Here is a 23,676-nt window from a genome sequence, read left to right on the forward strand (position 1 = left end):
CCTTCTCATCTAGTCCCTCTCTCTCTCTCTCTCCCTTCTCATCTAGTCCTCTCTCTCTCTCTCTCCCTTCTCATCTAGTCCCTCTCTCTCTCTCTCTCCCTTCTCATCTAGTCCTCTCTCTCTCTCTCTCCCTTCTCATCTAGTCTCTCTCTCTCTCCCTTCTCATCTAGTCCTCTCTCTCTCTCCCTTCTCATCTAGTCCTCTCTCTCTCTCTCCCTTCTCATCTAGTCCTCTCTCTCTCTCCCTTCTCATCTAGTCCTCTCTCTCTCTCCCTTCTCATCTAGTCCTCTCTCTCTCTCTCTCCTTCTCATCTAGTCCCTCTCTCTCTCTCCTTCTCATCTAGTCCTCTCTCTCTCTCTCTCTCCCTTCTCATCTAGTCCTCTCTCTCTCTCGCTTCTCATCTAGTCCTCTCTCTCTCTCTCTCTCTCTAGTCTCTCTCTCTCTCTCCCCTTCTCATCTAGTCCTCTCTCTCTCTCTCTCTCTCTCCCCCTTCTCATCTAGTCCTCTCTCTCTCTCTCCCCCTTCTCATCTAGTCCTCTCTCTCTCTCTCCCCCTTCTCATCTAGTCCTCTCTCTCTCCCCCTTCTCATCTAGTCCTCTCTCTCTCTCCCTTCTCATCTAGTCCTCTCTCTCTCTCTCCCCCCTTCTCTCATCTAGTCCCTCTCTCTCTCTCCCCCTTCTCATCTAGTCCTCTCTCTCTCTCTCCCCTTCTCATCTAGTCCTCTCTCTCTCTCTCCCCCCTTCTCATCTAGTCCTCTCTCTCTCTCTCCCCCCTTCTCATCTAGTCCTCTCTCTCTCTCCCCCTTCTCATCTAGTCCTCTCTCTCTCTCTCCCCCTTCTCATCTAGTCCTCTCTCTCTCTCCCCCTTCTCATCTAGTCCTCTCTCTCTCTCTCCCCCTTCTCATCTAGTCCTCTCTCTCTCCCCCTTCTCATCTAATCCTGCTCTCTCTCTCTCTCCCTTCTCATCCTAGTCCTCTCTCTCTCTCTCTCTCTCTCTCTCTCTCCCTTCTCATCTAGTCTCTCTCTCTCTCTCTCTCTCTCTCTCCCTTCTCTCTAGTCCTCTCTCTCTCTCTCTCTCCCTTCTCATCTAGTCCTCTCTCTCTCTCCCTTCTCATCTAGTCCTCTCTCTCTCTCCCTTCTCATCTAGTCCTCTCTCTCTCTCTCCCTTCTCATCTAGTCCTCTCTCTCTCTCTCCCTTCCTCATCTAGTCTCTCTCTCTCTCTCCCTTCTCATCCTAGTCCCTCTCTCTCTCTCTCTCCCTTCTCATCTAGTCCTCTCTCTCTCTCTCCCTTCTCATCTAGTCCTCTCTCTCTCTCTCCCTTCTCATCTAGTCCTCTCTCTCTCTCTCCCTTCTCATCTAGTCTCTCTCTCTCTCTCTCCCTTCTCATCTAGTCCTCTCTCTCTCTCTCCCTTCTCATCTAGTCTCTCTCTCTCTCTCCCTTCTCATCTAGTCCTCTCTCTCTCTCTCCTTCTCATCTAGTCCTCTCTCTCCTCTCTCCCTTCTCATCTAGTCCTCTCTCTCTCTCTCCCTTCTCATCTAGTCCTCTCCTCTCTCTCCCTTCTCATCTAGTCCTCTCTCTCTCTCTCCCTTCTCATCTAGTCCTCTCTCTCTCCCTTCTCATCTAGTCCTCTCTCTCTCCCTTCTCATCTAGTCCTCTCTCTCTCTCTCCCTTCTCATCTAGTCCTCTCTCTCTCTCTCTCTCCCTTCTCATCTAGTCCTCTCTCTCTCTCTCTCTCCCTTCTCATCTAGTCCTCTCTCTCTCTCTCCCTTCTCATCTAGTCTCTCTCTCTCTCCCTTCTCATCTAGTCCTCTCTCTCTCTCTCCCTTCTCATCTAGTCCTCTCTCTCTCTCTCCTTCTCATCTAGTCACTCTCTCTCTCTCTCCCTTCTCATCTAGTCTCTCGCTCTCTCTCTCCTTCTCATCTAGTCCTCTCTCTCTCTCTCTCTCCCTTCTCATCTAGTCTCTCTCTCTCTCTCTCTCCTTCTCATCTAGTCCTCTCTCTCTCTCTCCCTTCTCATCTAGTCCTCTCTCTCTCTCTCCCTTCTCATCTAGTCCTCTCTCTCTCTCTCCCTTCTCATCTAGTCCTCTCTCTCTCTCTCTCCCTTCTCATCTAGTCCTCTCTCTCTCTCTCTCCCTTCTCCATCTAGTCCTCTCTCTCTCTCTCTCCTTCTCATCTAGTCTCTCTCTCTCTCCCTTCTCATCCTAGTCCTCTCTCTCTCTCCCTTCTCATCTAGTCCTCTCTCTCTCTCCTTCTCATCTAGTCCTCTCTCTCTCTCCCTTCTCATCTAGTCCTCTCTCTCTCTCCCTTCTCATCTAGTCCTCTCTCTCTCTCTCTCTCCCTTCTCATCTAGTCCTCTCTCTCTCCCTTCTCATCTAGTCTCTCTCTCTCTCCCTTCTCATCTAGTCCTCTCTCTCTCTCTCTTCTCTGTCTAGTCCTCTCTCTCTCCCTTCTCATCTAGTCCTCTCTCTCTCTCCCTTCTCATCTAGTCCTCTCTCTCTCTCCCTTCTCATCTAGTCCTCTCTCTCTCTCCCTTCTCATCTAGTCCTCTCTCTCTCTCCCTTCTCATCTAGTCCTCTCTCTCCCTTCTCATCTAGTCCTCTCTCTCCCTTCTCATCTAGTCCTCTCTCTCTCTCTCCCTTCTCATCTAGTCCTCTCTCTCTCTCTCCCTTCTCATCTAGTCCTCTCTCTCTCTCTCCCTTCTCATCTAGTCCTCTCTCTCTCTCTCCCTTCTCATCTAGTCCTCTCTCTCTCTCTCCCTTCTCATCTAGTCCCTCTCTCTCTCTCTCCCTTCTCATCTAGTCCTCTCTCTCTCTCTCCTTCTCATCTAGTCCTCTCTCTCTCTCTCCCTTCTCATCTAGTCCTCTCTCTCTCTCTCCCTTCTCATCTAGTCCTCTCTCTCTCTCTCCCTTCTCATCTAGTCCTCTCTCTCTCTCCCTTCTCATCTAGTCTCTCTCTCTCTCTCTCCCATACTCATCTAGTCTCTCTCTCTCTCTCTCTCTCTCTTCTCATCTAGTCCTCTCTCTCTCTCTCTCCTTCTCATCTAAGTCCTCCTCTCTCTCCCTTCTCATCTAGTCCTCTCTCTCTCTCTCTCTCCTTCTCATCTAGTCCTCTCTCTCTCTCTCTCCCTTCTCATCTAGTCCTCTCTCTCTCTCTCTCCCTTCTCATCTAGTCACTCTCTCTCTCTCTCCTTCTCATCTAGTCTCTCTCTCTCTCTCCCTTCTCATCTAGTCCTCTCTCTCTCTCCCTTCTCATCTGGTCCTCTCTCTCTCTCTCTCCCTTCTCATCTAGTCCTCTCTCTCTCTCTCTCCCCCTTCTCATCTAGTCCTCTCTCTCTCTCTCCCCCTTCTCATCTAGTCCTCTCTCTCTCTCCCCTTCTCATCTAGTCCTCTCTCTCTCTCTCCCCCTTCTCATCTAGTCCTCTCTCTCTCTCCCCTTCTCATCTAGTCCTCTCTCTCTCTCCTCCCCCCTTCTCATCTAGTCCTCTCTCTCTCTCCCCCTTCTCCTCTGATCCTCTCTCTCTCTCTCCCCCTTCTCATCTAGTCTCTCTCTCTCTCTCCCCCTTCTCATCCTAGTCCTCTCTCTCTCTCTCCCCCTTCTCATCTAGTCCTCTCTCTCTCTCTCCCCCTTCTCATCTAGTCCTCTCTCTCTCTCTCCTTCTTCTCATCTAGTCTCTCTCTCTCTCTCCCCTTCTCATCTAGTCCTCTCTCTCTCTCCCCCTTCTCATCATCCTCGCTCTCTCTCTCTCCCTTCTCATCTAGTCCTCTCTCTCTCTCCCCCTTCTCATCTAATCTCGCTCTCTCTCTCTCTCCCTTCTCATCTAGTCTCTCTCTCTCTCTCTCTCTCTCTCCCTTCTCATCTAGTCTCTCTCTCTCTCTCTCTCTCTCTCCCTTCTCATCTAGTCCTCTCTCTCTCTCTCTCTCCCTTCTCATCTAGTCTCTCTCTCTCTCTCTCTCTCCCTTCTCATCTAGTCCTCTCTCTCCCTTCTCATCTAGTCCTCTCTCTCTCTCTCTCCCTTCTCATCCTAGTCACTCTCTCTCTCTCTCTCTCCCTTCTCATCTCTAGTCCTCTCTCTCTCCTTCTCATCTAGTCCTCTCTCTCTCTCCCTTCTCATCTAGTCCTCTCTCTCTCTCTCCCTTCTCATCTAGTCCTCTCTCTCTCTCCCCTTCTCTCTGTCTAGTCCTCTCTCTCTCTCTCCCTTCTCATCTGTCCTCTCTCTCTCTCTCCCTTCTCATCTAGTCTCTCTCTCTCTCTCCCTTCTCATCTAGTCCTCTCTCTCTCTCTCCCTTCTCATCTAGTCCTCTCTCTCTCTCTCCCTTCTCATCTGTCTCTCTCTCTCTCCCTTCTCATCTAGTCCTCTCTCTCTCTCTCTCCCTTCTCATCTAGTCCTCTCTCTCTCTCTCCCTTCTCATCTAGTCCTCTCTCTCTCTCTCCCTTCTCATCTAGTCTCTCTCTCTCTCCCTTCTCATCTAGTCTCTCTCTCTCTCTCCCTTCTCTCATCTAGTCTCTCTTCTCTCCCTTCTCATCTAGTCCTCTCTCTCTCTCTCCCTTCTCATCTAGTCTCTCTCTCTCTCTCCCTTCTCATCTAGTCCTCTCTCTCTCTCTCCTTCTCATCTAGTCCTCTCTCTCTCTCCCTTCTCATCTAGTCCTCTCTCTCTCTCTCTCTCCCTTCTCATCTAGTCCTCTCTCTCTCTCTCCTTCTCATCTAGTCCTCTCTCTCTCTCTCCCTTCTCATCTAGTCCTCTCTCTCTCTCTCCCTTCTCATCTAGTCCTCTCTCTCTCTCCCTTCTCATCTAGTCCTCTCTCTCTCTCTCCCTTCTCATCTAGTCCTCTCTCTCCCTTCTCATCTAGTCCTCTCTCTCTCTCTCCCTTCTCATCTAGTCCTCTCTCTCTCTCTCTCTCTCCCTTCTCATCTAGTCTCTCTCTCTCTCTCTCTCTCCCTTCTCATCTAGTCCTCTCTCTCTCTCTCTCTCTCTCCTTCTCATCTGATCTCTCTCTCTCTCTCTCTCTCTCTCCCTTACTCATCTAGTCCTCTCTCTCTCTCCCTTCTCTCATCTAGTCCTCTCTCTCTCTCTCCTTCTCATCTAGTCCTCTCTCTCTCTCTCTCTCTCCCTTCTCATCTAGTCCTCTCTCTCTCTCTCTCCCTTCTCATCTAGTCCTCTCTCTCTCTCCCTTCTCATCTAGTCCTCTCCTCTCTCCCTTCTCATCTAACCATTCCTCTCTCTCTCTCCCTTCTCATCTAGTCCTCTCTCTCTCTCCCTTCTCCATCTAGTCACTCTCTCTCTCTCTCTCCCCTTCTCATCTAGTCCTCTCTCTCTCTCTCCCTTCTCATCTAGTCCTCTCTCTCTCTCCCTTCTCATCTAGTCCTCTCTCTCTCTCCCTTCTCATCTAGTCCTCTCTCTCTCTCCCTTCTCATCTAGTCCTCTCTCTCTCTCCCTTCTCATCTAGTCCTCTCTCTCTCTCTTCTCATCTAGTCCTCTCTCTCTCCCTTCTCATCTAGTCCTCTCTCTCTCTCCCTTCTCATCTAGTCCTCTCTCTCTCTCCCTTCTCATCTAGTCCTCTCTCTCTCTCGCTTCTCATCTAGTCCTCTCTCTCCCTTCTCATCTAGTCCTCTCTCTCCCTTCTCATCTAGTCCTCTCTCTCCCTTCTCATCTAGTCCTCTCTCTCTCTCTCCCTTCTCATCTAGTCCTCTCTCTCTCTCTCCCTTCTCATCTAGTCCTCTCTCTCTCTCTCTCCCTTCTCATCTAGTCCTCTCTCTCTCTCTCCCTTCTCATCTAGTCCTCTCTCTCTCTCTCCCTTCTCATCTAGTCCTCTCTCTCTCTCTCTCTCCTTCTCATCTAGTCCTCTCTCTCTCTCTCTCCCTTCTCATCTAGTCCTCTCTCTCTCTCCCTTCTCATCTAGTCCTCTCTCTCTCTCTCTCCCTTCTCATCTAGTCCTCTCTCTCTCTCGCTTCTCATCTAGTCCTCTCTCTCTCTCTCTCTAGTCCTCTCTCTCTCTCTCTCCCTTCTCATCTAGTCCTCTCTCTCTCTCTCTCTTCTCATCTAGTCTCTCTCTCCCTTCTCATCTAGTCCTCTCTCTCTCTCCCTTCTCATCTAGTCCTCTCTCTCTCTCTCCCTTCTCATCTAGTCCTCTCTCTCTCTCCCTTCTCATCTAGTCCTCTCTCTCTCTCTCTCCCTTCTCATCTAGTCCTCTCTCTCTCTCTCCCCCTTCTCATCTAGTCCTCTCTCTCTCTCTCCCCCTTCTCATCTAGTCCTCTCTCTCTCTCCCCTTCTCATCTAGTCCTCTCTCTCTCCCCTTCTCATCTAGTCCTCTCTCTCTCTCTCCCCCTTCTCATCTAGTCCTCTCTCTCTCTCTCCCCCTTCTCATCTAGTCCTCTCTCTCTCTCTCCCCTTCTCATCTAGTCTCTCTCTCTCTCCCCCTTCTCATCTAGTCCTCTCTCTCTCTCTCCCCTTCTCATCTAGTCCTCTCTCTCTCTCCCCCTTCTCATCTAGTCCTCTCTCTCTCTCTCCCCCTTCTCATCTAGTCCTCTCTCTCTCTCCCCCTTCTCATCTAGTCCTCTCTCTCTCTCTCTCCCCTTCTCATCTAGTCCTCTCTCTCTCTCTCCCCCTTCTCATCTAGTCCTCTCTCTCTCTCTCCCCCTCCTCATCTAGTCCTCTCTCTCTCTCTCCCCTTCTCATCTAGTCCTCTCTCTCTCTCTCCCCCTTCTCATCTAGTCCTCTCTCTCTCTCTCCCCTTCTCATCTAGTCCTCTCTCTCTCTCTCCCCCTTCTCATCTAGTCCTCTCTCTCTCTCTCCCCCTTCTCATCTAGTCCTCTCTCTCTCTCTCCCCCTTCTCATCTAGTCCTCTCTCTCTCTCTCCCCCTTCTCATCTAGTCCTCTCTCTCTCTCTCCCCCCTTCTCATCTAGTCCTCTCTCTCTCTCTCCCCTTCTCATCTAGTCCTCTCTCTCTCTCTCCCCCTTCTCATCTAGTCCTCTCTCTCTCTCCCCCTTCTCATCTAGTCCTCTCTCTCTCTCCCCTTCTCATCTAGTCCTCTCTCTCTCTCTTCCCCTTCTCATCTAGTCCTCTCTCTCTCTCCCCTTCTCATCTAGTCTCTCTCTCTCTCTCCCCCTTCTCATCTAGTCCTCTCTCTCTCTCTCCCCCTTCTCATCTAGTCCTCTCTCTCTCTCTCCCCCTTCTCATCTAGTCCTCTCTCTCTCTCCCCTTCTCATCTAGTCCTCTCTCTCTCTCCCCCTTCTCATCTAGTCCTCTCTCTCTCCCCTTCTCATCTAGTCCTCTCTCTCTCCCCCCTTCTCATCTAGTCCTCTCTCTCTCTCTCCCCCTTCTCATCTAGTCCTCTCTCTCTCTCCCCTTCTCATCTAGTCCTCTCTCTCTCTCCCCTTCTCATCTAGTCCTCTCTCTCTCTCCCCCTTCTCATCTAGTCCTCTCTCTCTCTCTCCCCTTCTCATCTAGTCCTCTCTCTCTCTCTCCCCCTTCTCATCTAGTCCTCTCTCTCTCTCTCCCCCTTCTCATCTAGTCCTCTCTCTCTCTCTCCCCCTTCTCATCTAGTCCTCTCTCTCTCTCCCTTCTCATCTAGTCCTCTCTCTCTCTCCCCTTCTCATCTAGTCCTCTCTCTCTCTCCCCTTCTCATCTAGTCCTCTCTCTCTCTCCCCCCTTCTCATCTAGTCCTCTCTCTCTCTCCCCTTCTCATCTAGTCCTCTCTCTCTCTCTCCCCCTTCTCATCTAGTCCTCTCTCTCTCTCCCTTCTCATCTAGTCCTCTCTCTCTCTCTCCCTTCTCATCTAGTCTCTCTCTCTCTCCCTTCTCATCTAGTCCTCTCTCTCTCCCCTTCTCATCTAGTCCTCTCTCTCTCCTTCTCATCTAGTCCTCTCTCTCTCCCCTTCTCATCTAGTCCTCTCTCTCTCTCCCTTCTCATCTAGTCCTCTCTCTCTCTCTCTCTCCCTTCTCATCTAGTCCTCTCTCTCTCCCTTCTCATCTAGTCCTCTCTCTCTCTCTCCCTTCTCATCTAGTCCTCTCTCTCTCTCTTCTCATCTAGTCCTCTCTCTCTCCCTTCTCATCTAGTCCTCTCTCTCTCCCTTCTCATCTAGTCCTCTCTCTCTCCCTTCTCATCTAGTCCTCTCTCTCTCCCTTCTCATCTAGTCCTCTCTCTCTCTCCCCCTTCTCATCTAGTCCTCTCTCTCTCCCTTCTCATCTAGTCCTCTCTCTCTCTCTCTCTCCCTTCTCCTCTCTCTCTCTCTCTCCCTTCTCATCTAGTCCTCTCTCTCTCCCTTCTCATCTAGTCCTCTCTCTCTCCCTTCTCATCTAGTCCTCTCTCTCTCCCTTCTCATCTAGTCCTCTCTCTCTCCCTTCTCATCTAGTCCTCTCTCTCTCTCTCTCTCCCTTCTCCTCTCTCTCTCTCTCTCTCCCTTCTCATCTAGTCCTCTCTCTCTCTCTCCCTTCTCCTCTCTCTCTCTCTCTCCCTTCTCATCTAGTCCTCTCTCTCTCTCTCCCTTCTCATCTAGTCCTCTCTCTCTCCCTTCTCATCTAGTCCTCTCTCTCTCCCTTCTCATCTAGTCCTCTCTCTCTCTCCCTTCTCATCTAGTCCTCTCTCTCTCCTTCTCATCTAGTCCTCTCTCTCTCCCTTCTCATCTAGTCCTCTCTCTCTCCCTTCTCATCTAGTCCTCTCTCTCTCCCTTCTCATCTAGTCCTCTCTCTCTCCCTTCTCATCTAGTCCTCTCTCTCTCCCTTCTCATCTAGTCCTCTCTCTCTCCCTTCGCATCTAGTCCTCTCTCTCTCCCTTCTCATCTAGTCCTCTCTCTCCCTTCTCATCTAGTCCTCTCTCTCTCTCTCTCCCTTCTCATCTAGTCCTCTCTCTCTCTCTCCCTTCTCATCTAGTCCTCTCTCTCTCTCCCTTCTCATCTAGTCCTCTCTCCCTTCTCATCTAGTCCTCACTCATCTAGTCCTCTCTCTCTCTCTCCCTTCTCATCTAGTCCTCTCTCTCTCTCTCTCCCTTCTCATCTAGTCCTCTCTCTCTCTCTCTCTCCCTTCTCATCTAGTCCTCTCTCTCTCTCCCTTCTCATCTAGTCCTCTCTCTCTCTCTCCCTTCTCATCTAGTCCTCTCTCTCTCTCCCTTCTCATCTAGTCCTCTCTCTCTCTCTCCTCTCTCTCCCTTCTCATCTAGTCCTCTCTCTCTCTCTCTCCCTTCTCATCTAGTCCTCTCTCTCTCTCTCTCCCTTCTCATCTAGTCCTCTCTCTCTCTCTCTCTCTCTCCCTTCTCATCTAGTCCTCTCTCTCTCTCTCTCTCTCCCTTCTCATCTAGTCCTCTCTCTCTCTCTCCCTTCTCATCTAGTCCTCTCTCTCTCTCTCTCCCTTCTCATCTAGTCCTCTCTCTCTCTCTCCCTTCTCATCTAGTCCTCTCTCTCTCTCTCTCCCTTCTCATCTAGTCCTCTCTCTCTCTCTCTCCCCTTCTCATCTAGTCCTCTCTCTCTCTCTCTCCCCTTCTCATCTAGTCCTCTCTCTCTCTCTCTCTCCCCTTCTCATCTAGTCCTCTCTCTCTCTCTCTCCCTTCTCATCTAGTCCTCTCTCTCTCTCTCTCCCCTTCTCATCTAGTCCTCTCTCTCTCTCTCTCCCTTCTCATCTAGTCCTCTCTCTCTCTCTCTCCCTTCTCATCTAGTCCTCTCTCTCTCTCTCTCCCTTCTCATCTAGTCCTCTCTCTCTCTCTCTCCCTTCTCATCTAGTCCTCTCTCTCTCTCTCTCCCTTCTCATCTAGTCCTCTCTCTCTCTCTCTCTCCCTTCTCATCTAGTCCTCTCTCTCTCTCTCTCCCTTCTCATCTAGTCCTCTCTCTCTCTCTCTCCCTTCTCATCTAGTCCTCTCTCTCTCTCTCTCCCTTCTCATCTAGTCCTCTCTCTCTCTCTCTCCCTTCTCATCTAGTCCTCTCTCTCTCTCTCTCCCTTCTCATCTAGTCCTCTCTCTCTCTCTCTCCCTTCTCATCTAGTCCTCTCTCTCTCTCTCTCCCTTCTCATCTAGTCCTCTCTCTCTCTCTCTCCCTTCTCATCTAGTCCTCTCTCTCTCTCTCTCCCTTCTCATCTAGTCCTCTCTCTCTCTCTCTCCCTTCTCATCTAGTCCTCTCTCTCTCTCTCTCCCTTCTCATCTAGTCCTCTCTCTCTCTCTCTCCCTTCTCATCTAGTCCTCTCTCTCTCTCTCTCCCTTCTCATCTAGTCCTCTCTCTCTCTCTCTCTCCCTTCTCATCTAGTCCTCTCTCTCTCTCTCTCTCCCTTCTCATCTAGTCCTCTCTCTCTCTCTCTCCCTTCTCATCTAGTCCTCTCTCTCTCTTTCTCCCTTCTCATCTAGTCCTCTCTCTCTCTCTCCCTTCTCATCTAGTCCTCTCTCTCTTTCTCTCTCTTCTCATCTAGTCCTCTCTCTCTCTCTCTCCCTTCTCATCTAGTCCTCTCTCTCTCTCTCCCTTCTCATCTAGTCCTCTCTCTCTCTCTCCCTTCTCATCTAGTCACCTCTCTCTCTCTCTCTCCCTTTTCATCTAGTCCTCTCTCTCCTTCTCTCCCTCCCTCCCGCCCCAGCTGGAAGCTTGCCTGCCAAATAGCACTCATTGATCGGGCCCACTCTCCGGCTGGAGGGGATATTCCCTGTATTGCATCGGTATTCCAGATGGCATTACCAGGCGTTTCCTGGCAGCCGCTCCGGCCTACGCTGTTTAGAGGAAAATCTGTAAGTAAATGGATGAGATCTCATCTGATTTCAGTTCCCCTCTGTGTCTTTCTCTCCATTTAGAATTTCTCAAAAATTAGGACCTTCTGAACTCTATAGAATCTTGGGGCACTACACTTGTTATTTGGTTTTGATGTTTTTAAACAAACAAACAAACCCATATGATGCTAGTATGGCAACAGGCATATTTTACAGTTGCCTGATGCGTCTGTCACTAGTGTTTCTCTGGACAACCAGACAATGACACACCCGACGAGAGAAGGGCGACACATTCGCGAGACAGTCCCACTGTTGAACAATGCAGGGTGGAGATTGGCCTACTTTTAAAGAATCACAGGCAGCCCGAGAGGTGCTGGAGTCCACTGAGGCTCATGCGCCTCAATAAGAACTGGCTAAAGTAACATTAGCTGTTGTTTGGCGAGCTCCGGAGGACAGAAAAGAATGAAAACATGTCGGCACAGGCATACGCACACATCGTGACGATTCGTGAATCACAATGGGGTGTGTGTGTGAGCGTATATGCGTGTGTGTAAGCAGGCCCAAGGCTATCACCCTGTGTTTTGTATGGGCTAGTTCAACGAGGAGCATCTGTCTGTTGTGTGTGCTGTATCCACCAGCCGACACAAAACTGGTAGGTAATGGGACACAGATGTGGCTCCTCTTATCCGAACAGAACGCTCAGTGTGTTACACCTTTTAGAACAGAGAGAGCAGCGGTTCCGAGCGTGCCATCCGCCCGGCAAGCCTCCCTGCTCCGCCTCCTCCCCCACCGAGAGGCTGAAGCCTGAGCGCAAGTATCGAAGGGGGCAATTACCAAACCAACGGCAAAAACTTTCCCAAATGAGCGCACAAGAAACAAATATCTGTCAAAAAGACAGATAAACCCTGCTTTCGAACTGCAGTTCCTACTACATTTTGAAGATTGATTGGTTTTCAATACCGTTTTAATGCACAGAGGGGTTACAGTCAAGTGACACGTAAGCATGATGGCCCAAGGCTGCATCGTGGGAGTGGAAACAAGCTCTCATGATTGCTGTACCTCCGCCGCCTTCGAGTCTGAGGCCAAATCTGAGGTAAACAACCTGCAGAACTGTATGTGTGTTTTTCCGCGGCCTTAAAGTCATGTCTTTACCTAGGTTTAAAGATGGAGTTGTGGAGGAAGTTCTCGAAGGCTTTGCGGTAGTAAATGTCATCCTCAATCCTCTTGAGTTCTTTTTCTGACTTGGGGCATGGACAGCAAGGGGTTTGGTCCCGCCCACCTGCGTCTGGATTGGCAGGCTTTGTGTCCTCCACAAGGTCCGTCACTCCCGTGGCAGAGATCCGGATGGGAATCTTTAGCTCTGTGCAGACATGTGGAAGGAAAGAGCTAAACTCAAGAACCAATTCCAAATCAAACTAAACGCAGGACTTGTTTATTTAAAAACCCAATTAAAGCTCTTCATGGGAGATCTGGCAGCAAGAACAATATAGCAAAAGCAAAAAAAATTTCCTGGGAAAAGACAATTCTCCATAGTAACCAGTCTCCAGTGTTTATGATGGACGATGAAGTCAGTGATAAAATAAACACTTTCATTGAAGCAGCCCTTAGAGTAGCACTTCTTCCCCAAAAAAAAAACCAACCCCATGTAGTGGATCTGCTTTGAGCATTGGGACAAACCTTTGGAACAGTAGTTGTGTTGGTAGAGCTCGCGGTCTTCCCCCTGCTGCTGCCAGCGGAGCAGATAGAAGGTGTGATTCCCATTTGGAGACACAGGAGGAGACCAGCGAACCACTAAACTCGAGGATGAGTTGGAATAGGCACGGACATCGACAGGCATCGTGGGTGCTAACAGGAGAAGAATGTATACAGGTTTAAACTTTTAAAACGCTTTCAGAAACCATGTCTTCGGGAGCCTGAGCTCTAGTTTCTCTCCTTACCTGAAGGTTTAGTCCAAATATACACCAGGTCGCTCTTGGCCCCAAGAATGTGTCTGTCTTTATCTTCCACCACCAAGGTGACAGCCTTCACAAAGATGGCGTACTGGGTCCAGGGCTTGAGGCCAGACAAGAAGACACCAGGGTTCTTGTTTCGGTCCTGGGATAGGTCCACATCCACAGTCATCCAGCTGTTGGACCCACAGCCGTCTTGACCGTCAAACTCAGTGATATTCTGATAAGGCCTATCACACAATACCATGGTCAGCACCTTAGTACTACAGTACCGTTTAATGTGGAAAACTGAGAATAGAGTTCCTGACCCAGGAATAGGTCAAAGTCACTTAGTGCAGGAGGAGTATGACTTACGCTTCTTTGTAGTAAACTACGAAACTGACGAGGTCTCTGTAATCCGGCGGTCGATAACGTTCCCACGTTAACATTATTGTAGTACTTCCAGTAGTATTGGTAATGAATTTTAGAGTCTTACTTTCACCTGGGAAAAAAATGAGGATTTGTAACAAATTTAACCACTGCAACATCTGAGCAACAATCAAGTATTAGTAGTTCTTCATCTGTGCTCAATTAGTAAACTGAAATAACGCAGACAGACAGGCATATAGCTAGGTAGATATTTATTGATAGACAAATAGATAAGACACACAAAAGAAGACAAAGATCGACAGAAAGACAGAATGATACTCACAGCTTGCGCGGTCTCCATTGTTGCGGAATTCCTCCTCAACAAACCTCTCCTTGATGCCAGTCTTCATCCACATCTTGCGGATCTCCGACATGCACAGTTTGGGGTTGAGGCGGAAGAAGAGTTTTCCTGCATGGATGGTCAGATTGTGCTGCGACCAGTCCCACAGGAACTGGAGGTTCTGGTTGTCCAGTGCGGAGAAGGCATACATGCTGGAGCAAGGTAGACAAGACAAAGAAACTGTAAAATTACCATGTTTCAGCACCTGGTTTTGGACAAAGGCTCCGTTATGCGGCCAAGCCATGCAATGCAGCAGTCACATAATGCGGAATTAAACACAGTGCTGCAGTCATGCAGGACAGCAATAATAACAGGCTCAAATGTAGCAAATAGATCTGTTTGGCACATGAAAATATATCCTTTATAAATGACGTGCTTTAGGAATGGGAAGAAGCAGAAACCGACTGCTGCCTGCGTTCAGTGCTGAAACCCTGCTGCCTGTGCTCAGTGCTGAAACTCTGCTGCCTGTGCTCAGTGCTGAAACCCTGCTGCTGAAAGCTCAAAGCTCATTACTAGCCATGATCTGTTCTAAGGTAATGTGTCCAAAAAAGTGAACCTCTGATCAACCACTTTGAAACAATGATGAAATGGACTGTTTTAAACTGATTTAGTAGAATGTTCACACTCATCTTTGGAATTGCATAGCAAGAAAGCTTGAGAGAGTCCACCAGAAGATACTTACTTCTCATAGAGCTCTTCTCCATTGATGTAACGTAGACTTTTAAGGAAGGACAGCGAGCCCAGTGTGTGAGAATGACGAATCCTCACATATCCTGTCACTGTCTTTATGAGGCCTAGGAACTTCTCCAGCTCAGAGGCTATATTATCTAAATGTGCAGGCATACGTGCGCGTGTGAGTGAAAGAGAGAGAGAGAGAGAGAGAGAGAGAGAGAGAGAGAGAGATGAACATTATTCTGTACACAAATTCAAACTGAATTTGCATTGAAAAAAGTGCTTGGATCCCTTCACTTACTGCCACGGCGGATGTTAATGTGCAGGTTGCCTCTGATAACAGTGCAATCTTTCAGGGACTGTGCAGCATCCACTGAGTCAATGACCTTCACTTCACATAACTTGTCACACAAGCCATCACAGGCGTTGCATAACATACTGTAAGACAAAAATAGAAAAACAAAACAGCAAATTATTATAATAGGAATTCACTTTTCTCCTTTGATTTGATGCGATTATAATGCAGTTTAAGAAAGTGGATGTGAGCCTCAGGTCCCTTCCTACTTTATATCATTCAAAGAACACAATGAGATGACTGGTAAATAAACTACATTAGATTATTAATACATCCATTTAAAAAATCCTGGTGAAATTGGTGAAATAATGAATCAGTTAGAAGAATAATCAGTTACAAGAATGTTTGTTTTAATGATGTTTTTGCTAAGGCAGGACCATTATTTAAACTTTAATATATCATTTTTACCCACCGAGTCACAGAGACTCTACACATCATCCACAGATTAAAAATGCTAACAGAGGCAAATGTCCACCACAGTTGCAGCAATGCAATAGTGGTCTACAAAATGCCTACAATGGCTTTATTGAATTACCAATAGCTATTCCTGGCTTAGCACACGACCTGAGCACTGCACAAGCTCTGCTTTCCCAGGCCACCAGCACTTTACTGGACTAACCTACTTTAGCGTGAGGCTGCCAGGACTTGAACACAGTGCAGCGTCACCAGGTTGCAAGATCTTATTCCTAGCACACGGCTCCTCCTTCAGTAGGTCCTGGTGCTTTAATCATGTGGTGATTGCGTGTAGATATTAAAATAACTGGAAAATACTAAGGATTAGCCTACCAATTAATTTCAAAGGCCACTGGCCCAGAGAACAAAGGGCAACACCATGGTGCCGGGCCTGGCTGCCACTGTTAATCTGACCCCACATTGCCTTCGTGGATTATGTGACTGGCGTAGGTACCTCTGGCCCTCACTGCGGGTGAAGCCTGGTGGGCAGTCCGACATGCATTCCCTTCCATGGATGACGAATTGCTCGTAGTCTGGCAGGTGGATGCGGGAGCACAAATCCATGGTGATGCAGCGCCAGCCCTCAAACTTGTAGGTGTCTTGTGGGCAGTCCGGCACGCAGCGGCCCTCGTGGTAATAGTGCTGGCAGGCGGCGCATGCCCTGTCGCTGTCTGGCACTGTGCAGCTGCCCAGGCACTCGGGGTGGCAGCACTCGCCCGAGCTCGTGCATGCCCGCTGCCCACACCGCTCTGGGCACACTGCAGAAGAAAAGGAGGGCAGGGGTTGGAGGCGTGACTGTCCTCCATGCTTCACACTGACATCGCAATAGCATTCCAGTCAGAATCCTGCTCTGCATTTTCAGGGTTGCTTTTTGTCATTGTTTTTCGGGTGTTTGGGTGGATGGATGCATGGGCCAATGAGGAAATAGATTTGAATGATATAAATATACTAGAGCCTTAAGCCTAGAAGCCTAAATAGCCTAAAGATTGTGGCAACTGAAGCCACAACAAAGCCGCCACAGTTGTTTGAGAGGACTGTTTTGGTTTCGTCAGAGGTGCCAGTGCCAAGGCCAGGGTAGGAGGAAGCCAGTTGTTAGCCCAGCATTGGGAGGAAAGCTGGTGCCTTTTCCTTTAGGCCCACAAGGAAGCTACAACTGTAGGAACAGGAATCCAATTTTTTATACCAACCCTGTCTAACTGGAACTAGTTAGATTGGGTTAGTAACTCCATACTCCTCACAGGTCTACCAATAACAACTGCAGTTTGGACTTCAGCACTGTTCTGGAAGTTTAGTTCCCTCATTTTTAAATCGAAAAGGAAATAACTGGAAACAACAATTGGTGAACATGCATGCTATTTCAATTATATTAGAATAAAGAATAATCATAATGTACCTTTTAAATCTCACTGTGAACAAAGACTATCCAATCTTATTAATGTCAGGGCAAAAATCCTCTCTTTTACTCTGCTATCAGGTCTCTATATGAACTGGGACTTAGATTAGTGCAAAACTTTGTAGGTTCTATAGCACTGACAGTGCAAATGAAGCACGTTGAGTGACTTGAGTGTCTCCTCACCTCCACCTTTGTTGAGTGCTAAATCATTTTCCAAAATTTTTGTTCACAAAGGTGGAAACCCCATTCCACACACACCGCTGTTGTATACGGTCACCAAGGATTAGTTTACAACTAGGGGTAAAACAGGTCAAATGGTTTTAAAAGAGAACCACTGTGTCAAAAGACAACCCTTGTTGAAGCGCTGGTAAAAAGCATTCCTCTTGCCAAGGCCTCTTGGTAAATCTGGCACAGGTTTGAGCAAATGTAGGGTAATACTGAGAGCCCTGGTCCATCTTTGACATAAATCCAATCCACAGATTCCAGTGAGCCAAGACTACATATAACATAACCAGAGTCCTCTGCTATCATTCTAAATAAGAGCGCATTGTGGGGTGGGGGGGGGGTGGGGGGGAGGAAACTGATTCAGGTCAGAGCACCAGCAAGGAAACCACCAGCTTTAGCACAGCAATGGCCTACATTCAGACGAGCTCCCTGCTCATGTGCACTTTAAGGCAGCTGTAGGTGGGGAAACACACAGACAGCTTCCAAAATGGCCATGGGCAGGTATTAGGGCACTGTAAGATGAATAAAGGAATACCTGTGAGAAGATTACGACAGACTTTGGGGTGGGGCTCAGTGGAAAATTAGTTAAAAATGAGTCATTTTAACAAATTTTTCTTATCAGGACAACATAAATACAGATTCAGGCCCCTGCCCTGCCCCCCCATCCCCCGCATTCCATCTGAATGAACTTGGATGACCCCTCTGAAGCTAGACCGCACAGACACAGGGAACACCTGCCAGTCAGTGTGGAGCCCAGTGGCTATTCTTTTGAAAACCTCGCCGTCATAATTCCACAAGGGTACTACAGTCTGACAGAAGTGTAACCCATGGAGCATTCAAGAACAACCATCGGAAAATCTAGAATATGCATCATGGAAGCAATATCAGTGAGAAAGGGTTATATGAATACTTGCAGGTTAACTTTAAGCACTGTGTTTTTTCTAAAAGGGCCACATGCAAGTATTACTCACAGCCAGTTTCTCATAGCCACTCTCCAATTAGAATATTTAATATTTCAAATTTACATTTTTTGGATGAACTACTGCAAAGTCTTAGCGTATTTATAGGTTAAGGGCTATGCTAATAATCCATACACAGGAAACTGAGACAATCGCTTGGTATTGAGGGGGTGTAAGAGATATTTGTGGCTTTTCCACTTCTGCGGGGGGCCGTGAGCCCCTAACCCTCACGAACATGGGAAAACCAAGAATATCTCTAACCCCCAAGTATGTGGTCTGCGGACTAAAATAATAATAAATAATAATAATAAATATGTACATACATTTGTGATAAATGGGTGTACATATTTATGGTAGTAAAGGAGAAAATAGATTAACATATTTTAGGCATTTATGACTTCTGTGGTTTTCCCGCAGTAGTTTCCCCCCAGTTTAATTATTGATGGCAAAGTTGAGGTTCGAATGTACATATTTTCACCATACATATTTTCTAAGCTTCTCATCAAAATGAATCATGCAGTACCGCCCTTAGTTGGTCACTCCTGTATTGCAAGGAATGTACCATGTGTTGACTTTGCAGTTGAAAGAGAACACAAAGAGGAAAGCGTAAAAGAGAGAGAGAAAGATAGAAAGATGGAAAGCAGAGATGGCAAGAGAGGTCGAGGCAGAGAGATATGGGGAAAGAGATCAAGAGAAAGAGTAAGGGGAGGTAAAGTGAGAGAAAGAGAGAGAGAGAGAGAATGATTAAGGTCAGGAGGCTGTGAAGATGTAGATAAGCTTGACGTGAGTTCCAGAAGGCTGCATGTAAATACAGGCAACAGCAGGAAGCAAAGAGTTCATTCACACTGGACACATGGCACCCTCCTAGACTTCTTGTATGGAATGACATTTGTTCCATTTCCAACCAATATAGTCCCCATAATGACCTAATTCTACTAGCTGGCTAGGTAGGCATACATTTGAAAACTGTCCATGCAAAATCCAGACCAGGTCTATGTGGTACAAATCCAGTCCATAATTACTGTTGAAGGTGTCAGATGACTCCGATCTGTTTTGTCTGCTTCCCTCTTACACTACATCATTAAAGTCCACCACAGCTTTTAAGTTAGGATGTGTCCAACAATAGGCTAGCGCTAGATGCAAGAAAACACACTCAACAACAGATGATTATCCCATGGATGAAGAGATTCTTCCCATTATTCCCGACACAGTTAAGTAAAACTTTGTGGAAAAAAGGCTGCACAGAACAAGCATGAAATGGCAAATAGTAAAAAGGGAAGAAAAAAAAAGAAATGAGAGCCCATTCAAGTGACTTCTATTATGAAATAAAAAAAGATTATTAAAAAATAAAAGCTACAGTAAATAAATGAAAAGTGACATGACAATTATATAATTGCATTAAAATAATATATTATTAACAATAATATTTGCTGTGTTTTCAAAAAATGTTTGACTCACTTAGCTATGTTGTTGCACTTACTCATATATTTACTTTATAGTTTAAAATTAGCACAAATGGCATCCCATATTCTTGGAGGACACTTGTCTAAGGCATCTGCTGACGACTGGTATACTAGGAAATGTGAAAACACCTACTAAATGTCTACGGACATGCATCAGATAAAAAGTATGTAACAAACAAATAAAAGCATAGTATTTTCCCACCTACTGACTTGGCTGAAAATTGGCAGCAGGGCCAACCAAGTCCCTGCGTAGAGGGACATGGCACAGTGCAGGCGCAGCTTCAGCCAGGCTGCTCAATCACGCGCAGTAGCCTACAGTACAGTGGCCCCGATAAGGCCCGCGTTCGCTGCGGCAGAAAGACTATGGCCGTCGTCTTCTGGATGCTGAGACCCGAGCCTCGGTTCACTTCATCTGCATCAGCTCCAGTGAGCCCAGCCAGATTAAATCAGGATTAAATCCACGCTGCTCGAGGGGTTGGAAATGCTATAGAAGAAGCTTCTGCCTGTGAGCCTTTAGCTGGTCACTGCTGAGATTAAGCACGGAAAATATATATCCGTCCATCGCTCTGTGTATGCATGTATATGTGCGCACACGCACACACCCACCCCAACACTCCCACACACACCCCCACACCTCCTTGCTGCTCTCTGATCACAGAAGATGCAGCGTCAGTGCTGGGTCAGTGCAGATTCTGGAGCCTGTGTAAGACGTGGTATTCCAAGCTCCCATCACAATAAACCAGGCAATGAAGCCATGCAGCCATCTACGTGCAGCAGGCAGGGGGCTGCATGGAAAAGCACCAGCAGGTAAACACAGCCCATCCCATTCAGCACCCTCGCATGCCTTATATACATCTCATGGCCTTCCAGAGCTGGAAGTGGGCAACACCTCCTCCCAGAGAGTTCAGCGCTTTGCAAATTGCATTTGGAACAGGCAGAGGGCACAGCTCTGGAACCCGGGTGGGGGTTTCTCGGGAAGGACACTGCACCTTTCGAGCGCAAGGCCAGCACAGACTGTATGGGCTGCGAAGTATTTTTGTTTTCTTTTTTTGAGAGAGAGAGAGAGAGAGAGACATGCACACAGACAGACAGCGGTGAGCAGGTGCATGCATGTGTGGTATTTCCTCTCACCTTGCTGGCATTCAGTGACAACAGGGCAGGGCGTTTATACCAGCCCAAGGCTAGAATGGTGGGACTATTGTTTGTGAGCTCCCGACACTTGCCCCAATACACAAATGTGTGTACTGCACAGATGCACACTCACACAATTAAAATACTTCTTCAAAGGCAAATATGATTTGCATGCAATCTCTCCCTCTCTCTCTGTGTGTATGTATGTGTGTGTTTGTGTTTTTAATCTGCAAACAAATCAGTGGGCTTCAACTACGCAGAGGCTAACTTGTCTAGCGTAAACATTTGAATGCCTGTTTACTTTCTGTTGCACTGCTCTGCGATGCAGCAGCCAGAAACTCCAGTGTCCTACAGAACAGCTGTGGTGCATGAGCACCAGAAGACTTCCCACAATGTGCTCTAGTTTTGCCTTCTACACCATCTTTGCTCCACTGTCGTGCCACTTAAACTCATCAGCCCACTGTGCTCTGAAAATAGCCCTTTCTTCTGCAGGCCAAGTCCTATTTTCTAGCCACGGTTTCATTTGAAAGCATTGTTACAGCAGCGTAGTTCATCTGTTTTTCTACCAGAGGTTTTGTCTTTTTTTAATCAATAAAAAACAATAACAATACACCAGCTTTTACTGAACTGAGCAAATGACTCCTGATCTGCTGCTAGATCAGCTGTTGGAAACAGCGTGTGTATGCCTCAGTGCCAGGGGCAGCACTGGTGCAGAAAATGAAAATGAGATGGACTCAGTGCCAAAAGACATTTTCATTCACATCACTAGGGGTGCTGTAGTGGTACTGTAGTTTGAAATCTGTGCATAAGAGTTTCAAAATATCATGGTATTAACTGAGAATTTAAAAACATAAAAGATAATGGTGAAAATGAATGGCATAATTTATTTCTAAAACTTCTGATTAAAAAAAGTCTCTCTGAATATCCTGTGAAAATAGCTATTAACTGGCCAAACAGCTGTTAAATTATACTAGGTCTTTGCAAGAATAGGTCTAGCTACACAAACCAAAAAGCTTAAATTGTAATTTGACTTGGGTGACCATTTATATATTATAGAATAATTAGGTTTTTAGACTTGAAAGAACCTAACCAGTAAACTACATATGAGAAAATTACCAGGTTTTAATTATTTAGTGCTTTCATAAGATGTATGCAGGTCAGTGTTGTTTATGGCAATGGTTCTCGAACTGAGATACAACAACAAAAAAAAGGGTAGGGGGTCTGAAGTACATAATCTTATAATTTTTAAAGATATTTATCATATATTTGCTTACAATGTCGGTCACATTGACATATTAAGATGAAACAAACAGTGACAGGGAGGAAAGGCACACATGCTGGGCAAAAAAAGATGAAAAGAATGGAAAAAGAAAGAAAAATGAAAAAACAACTAGCACAGCCATGGGCAGCTAACTTTGTTAACATTAGGCCAAAAATAGAGAGCTGTTTGGCCTCGCTATGGCCAGCCATGCCAGGACAGAACGAAGACAAAAGCTCATGCTCACATATCTTCCTCTCACATATACAAAGTCACCACTCCAAAAGCCCTGAGGAGATTTGTTTTGATTCAACATCGTCACCTTGGCTTCTCTTCCATATTAATTAAGGAAACGTCGAGTTGATCCAAGGTCTTTCCATCATCCTGGCTGCCACAAACCAGCATGTCTGAGGAAAACAGGTTGCACTGGCTGGCACAGTGGGTCCTTTCTCCCTCCCTCGCCCCAGCCCCACCTCCCCACCTCCTGCACAAGAGGCAAGAAAGGCACAGCAACATGCCTGAAGTGAGGGATTTCTGGGGGGAGGTGTGGTCTGAAGATGATCTGGAGGCGTGGCTTAACGGCTTAGTGTGCTGAATGCTGCAGGGGTGCAGGACTGTATCCACTTCGTTAGTGATTCCGCCTCGTTAGGGTATCCGCCGCCAGGAAAGCTGAGCACAGCGACAATGGAAATCACACCCCGCCTAACACAAGACAAAACACGGCCGCGTGAACTTCCTGCCTCACCCAACTGCCTCAAGACTGCAACTGCACACGCATTATGAAGATCACGTTTCCTCCGTGAACTGCTTCTCACCCATCTTTTACGGCAGTATGAAGGCCTGTAGGTGCAGACAGATCATTGTCAACTAAAAATGCCACTGGCAGACAGTAAGATGAACAGGACTGTCCTCAGTCATATTAGTTTGGGGGAGGGTGACACTTACGATACAGTGCTTCCCAGTTACGATTTTGGCTTCCAAATTTATGAAAACAACATAAACCGATTACCGTGCCAAATTACGCAGTGATCCTCTTGTTTAGTCTTGTGTTAAAAATCCCTTTCCTTTACAGTGGTACACTTTTGCCACTCCCCAAAACCCTAGACTCACTCAGCCAGGCATGTTCAGCCCTGCTTGAGCCAAGATGACGGGAGCCTTCGGTCAACAAGAAATTCAGCTGTTTGGAAACACTCAGGTCCTTTTCAAGGAAGAAGGAACAAAAACAAATATTGTGCAACTTTTTGCACCACAAGCAAATACAACCTTTTCCCCCCCTTTTTAAAATCGGCTGACATTCAATCACACAGTCATCAATGAGCAAACGATGAAGGAACAAATACAGAAACGAGAAAGCCCCTCAGCTTGCTCCACTGCAGCAGAGCCTTCAATTAAGGACACCCTTTATACTGCAACGGCCTACCCATCCAGTTCACATTTAGTACTGGTAGCTACCAGGGACTCAAGAAACTGCGTCATGGTTCCATAGACTCTGCATGGCCATAGTTGAGTAGAATTCCTTCCTCTTGATTTTTGGCAATGTGATTTCAACAACGATAGTAGGAACAATAAGAATATTGATTATGTTTGAATTGTATAATTAATGTGAGACACTCATTGATGTTCTCTAGCTCCCCCCTCCACACACACACCCCAAATACCAAATGGTGCAATGATGAAGATTATGATGATCATAATACTAAATATGTATATATTGGCTGTAATCTTAGCCAATGCATGGTAGGATCCCTGGATGGACAGCTGCTTCTCCTACAGTTGGCATAGAAGTCATTAAACCTGCCTGAACACTTGCTACACACACAATGTCCCAGCAGATGGGGATCCAGGCAGGACAGACAAGGCCATCGAGCAGCTGAAGGCCACTGCTCAGGTCCTTTCAAACCACCAGAAGGTCAGACCTCTCACCCTCTCGTGGCAGGACATTAATGTTTCTCAGCCCTCTGGCTGAATTCACAGACTCACTTTCTGGAGAGAAATATTTAAGTGTCACTTTTGAAACCAACCCTCCACCTCTTCAGCATCTCAATATTAGCAGTGCAGAAGGATGGCATAGAAACCATCAAAAGCAGCAAAAAGAAATCAGTGGACTCTCTCAAATGACAAATACGATGACACAGCAACACGAGAACTGCTTGTCCTGACCTCTGCCCTGGACCCGAGGTTCACGCTACAATATGTCAGTGTCAGTGAGGACAAGCAGGGGACAAGCAATGAAGCCAGACTAACATCTAACATCTGAGATGAAGAGGGTGATGATTGCCATCGTAAAAAAATTAAAAACAAGAACAACTACTACTGCTGCTAATAATAATGATAATAGACAGATTCGATAGGATATAAAATTGAAAAAAGTTGAACAAATGTGTTGTTAAATGGT

At 47.1% G+C, this 23,676-nt stretch overlaps 1 protein-coding gene across 1 annotated transcript in view; it reads right to left on the reverse strand.

Annotated features, from left to right (window-relative positions):
* The window catches only part of igf1rb (insulin-like growth factor 1b receptor), a 71,176-nt gene that overhangs the window by 17,550 nt on the left and 29,950 nt on the right, over nt 1-23,676 (reverse strand). Inside the window, exons 3-10 of the mRNA XM_027024666.3 lie at nt 15,307-15,610; nt 14,346-14,482; nt 14,055-14,199; nt 13,316-13,524; nt 12,979-13,105; nt 12,613-12,854; nt 12,353-12,520; nt 11,828-12,035 (exon numbers count right to left, since the gene is read on the reverse strand). Coding sequence (XP_026880467.2) covers nt 11,828-12,035; nt 12,353-12,520; nt 12,613-12,854; nt 12,979-13,105; nt 13,316-13,524; nt 14,055-14,199; nt 14,346-14,482; nt 15,307-15,610 — 1,540 coding nt within the window. The remainder of the gene's footprint in view (nt 1-11,827; nt 12,036-12,352; nt 12,521-12,612; nt 12,855-12,978; nt 13,106-13,315; nt 13,525-14,054; nt 14,200-14,345; nt 14,483-15,306; nt 15,611-23,676) is intronic.

The sequence above is a fragment of the Electrophorus electricus genome, chromosome 3 (assembly GCF_041902795.1).
Source record: "Electrophorus electricus isolate QZ-2024a chromosome 3, ASM4190279v1, whole genome shotgun sequence".
Taxonomy (NCBI): Eukaryota; Metazoa; Chordata; class Actinopteri; order Gymnotiformes; family Gymnotidae; genus Electrophorus; species Electrophorus electricus.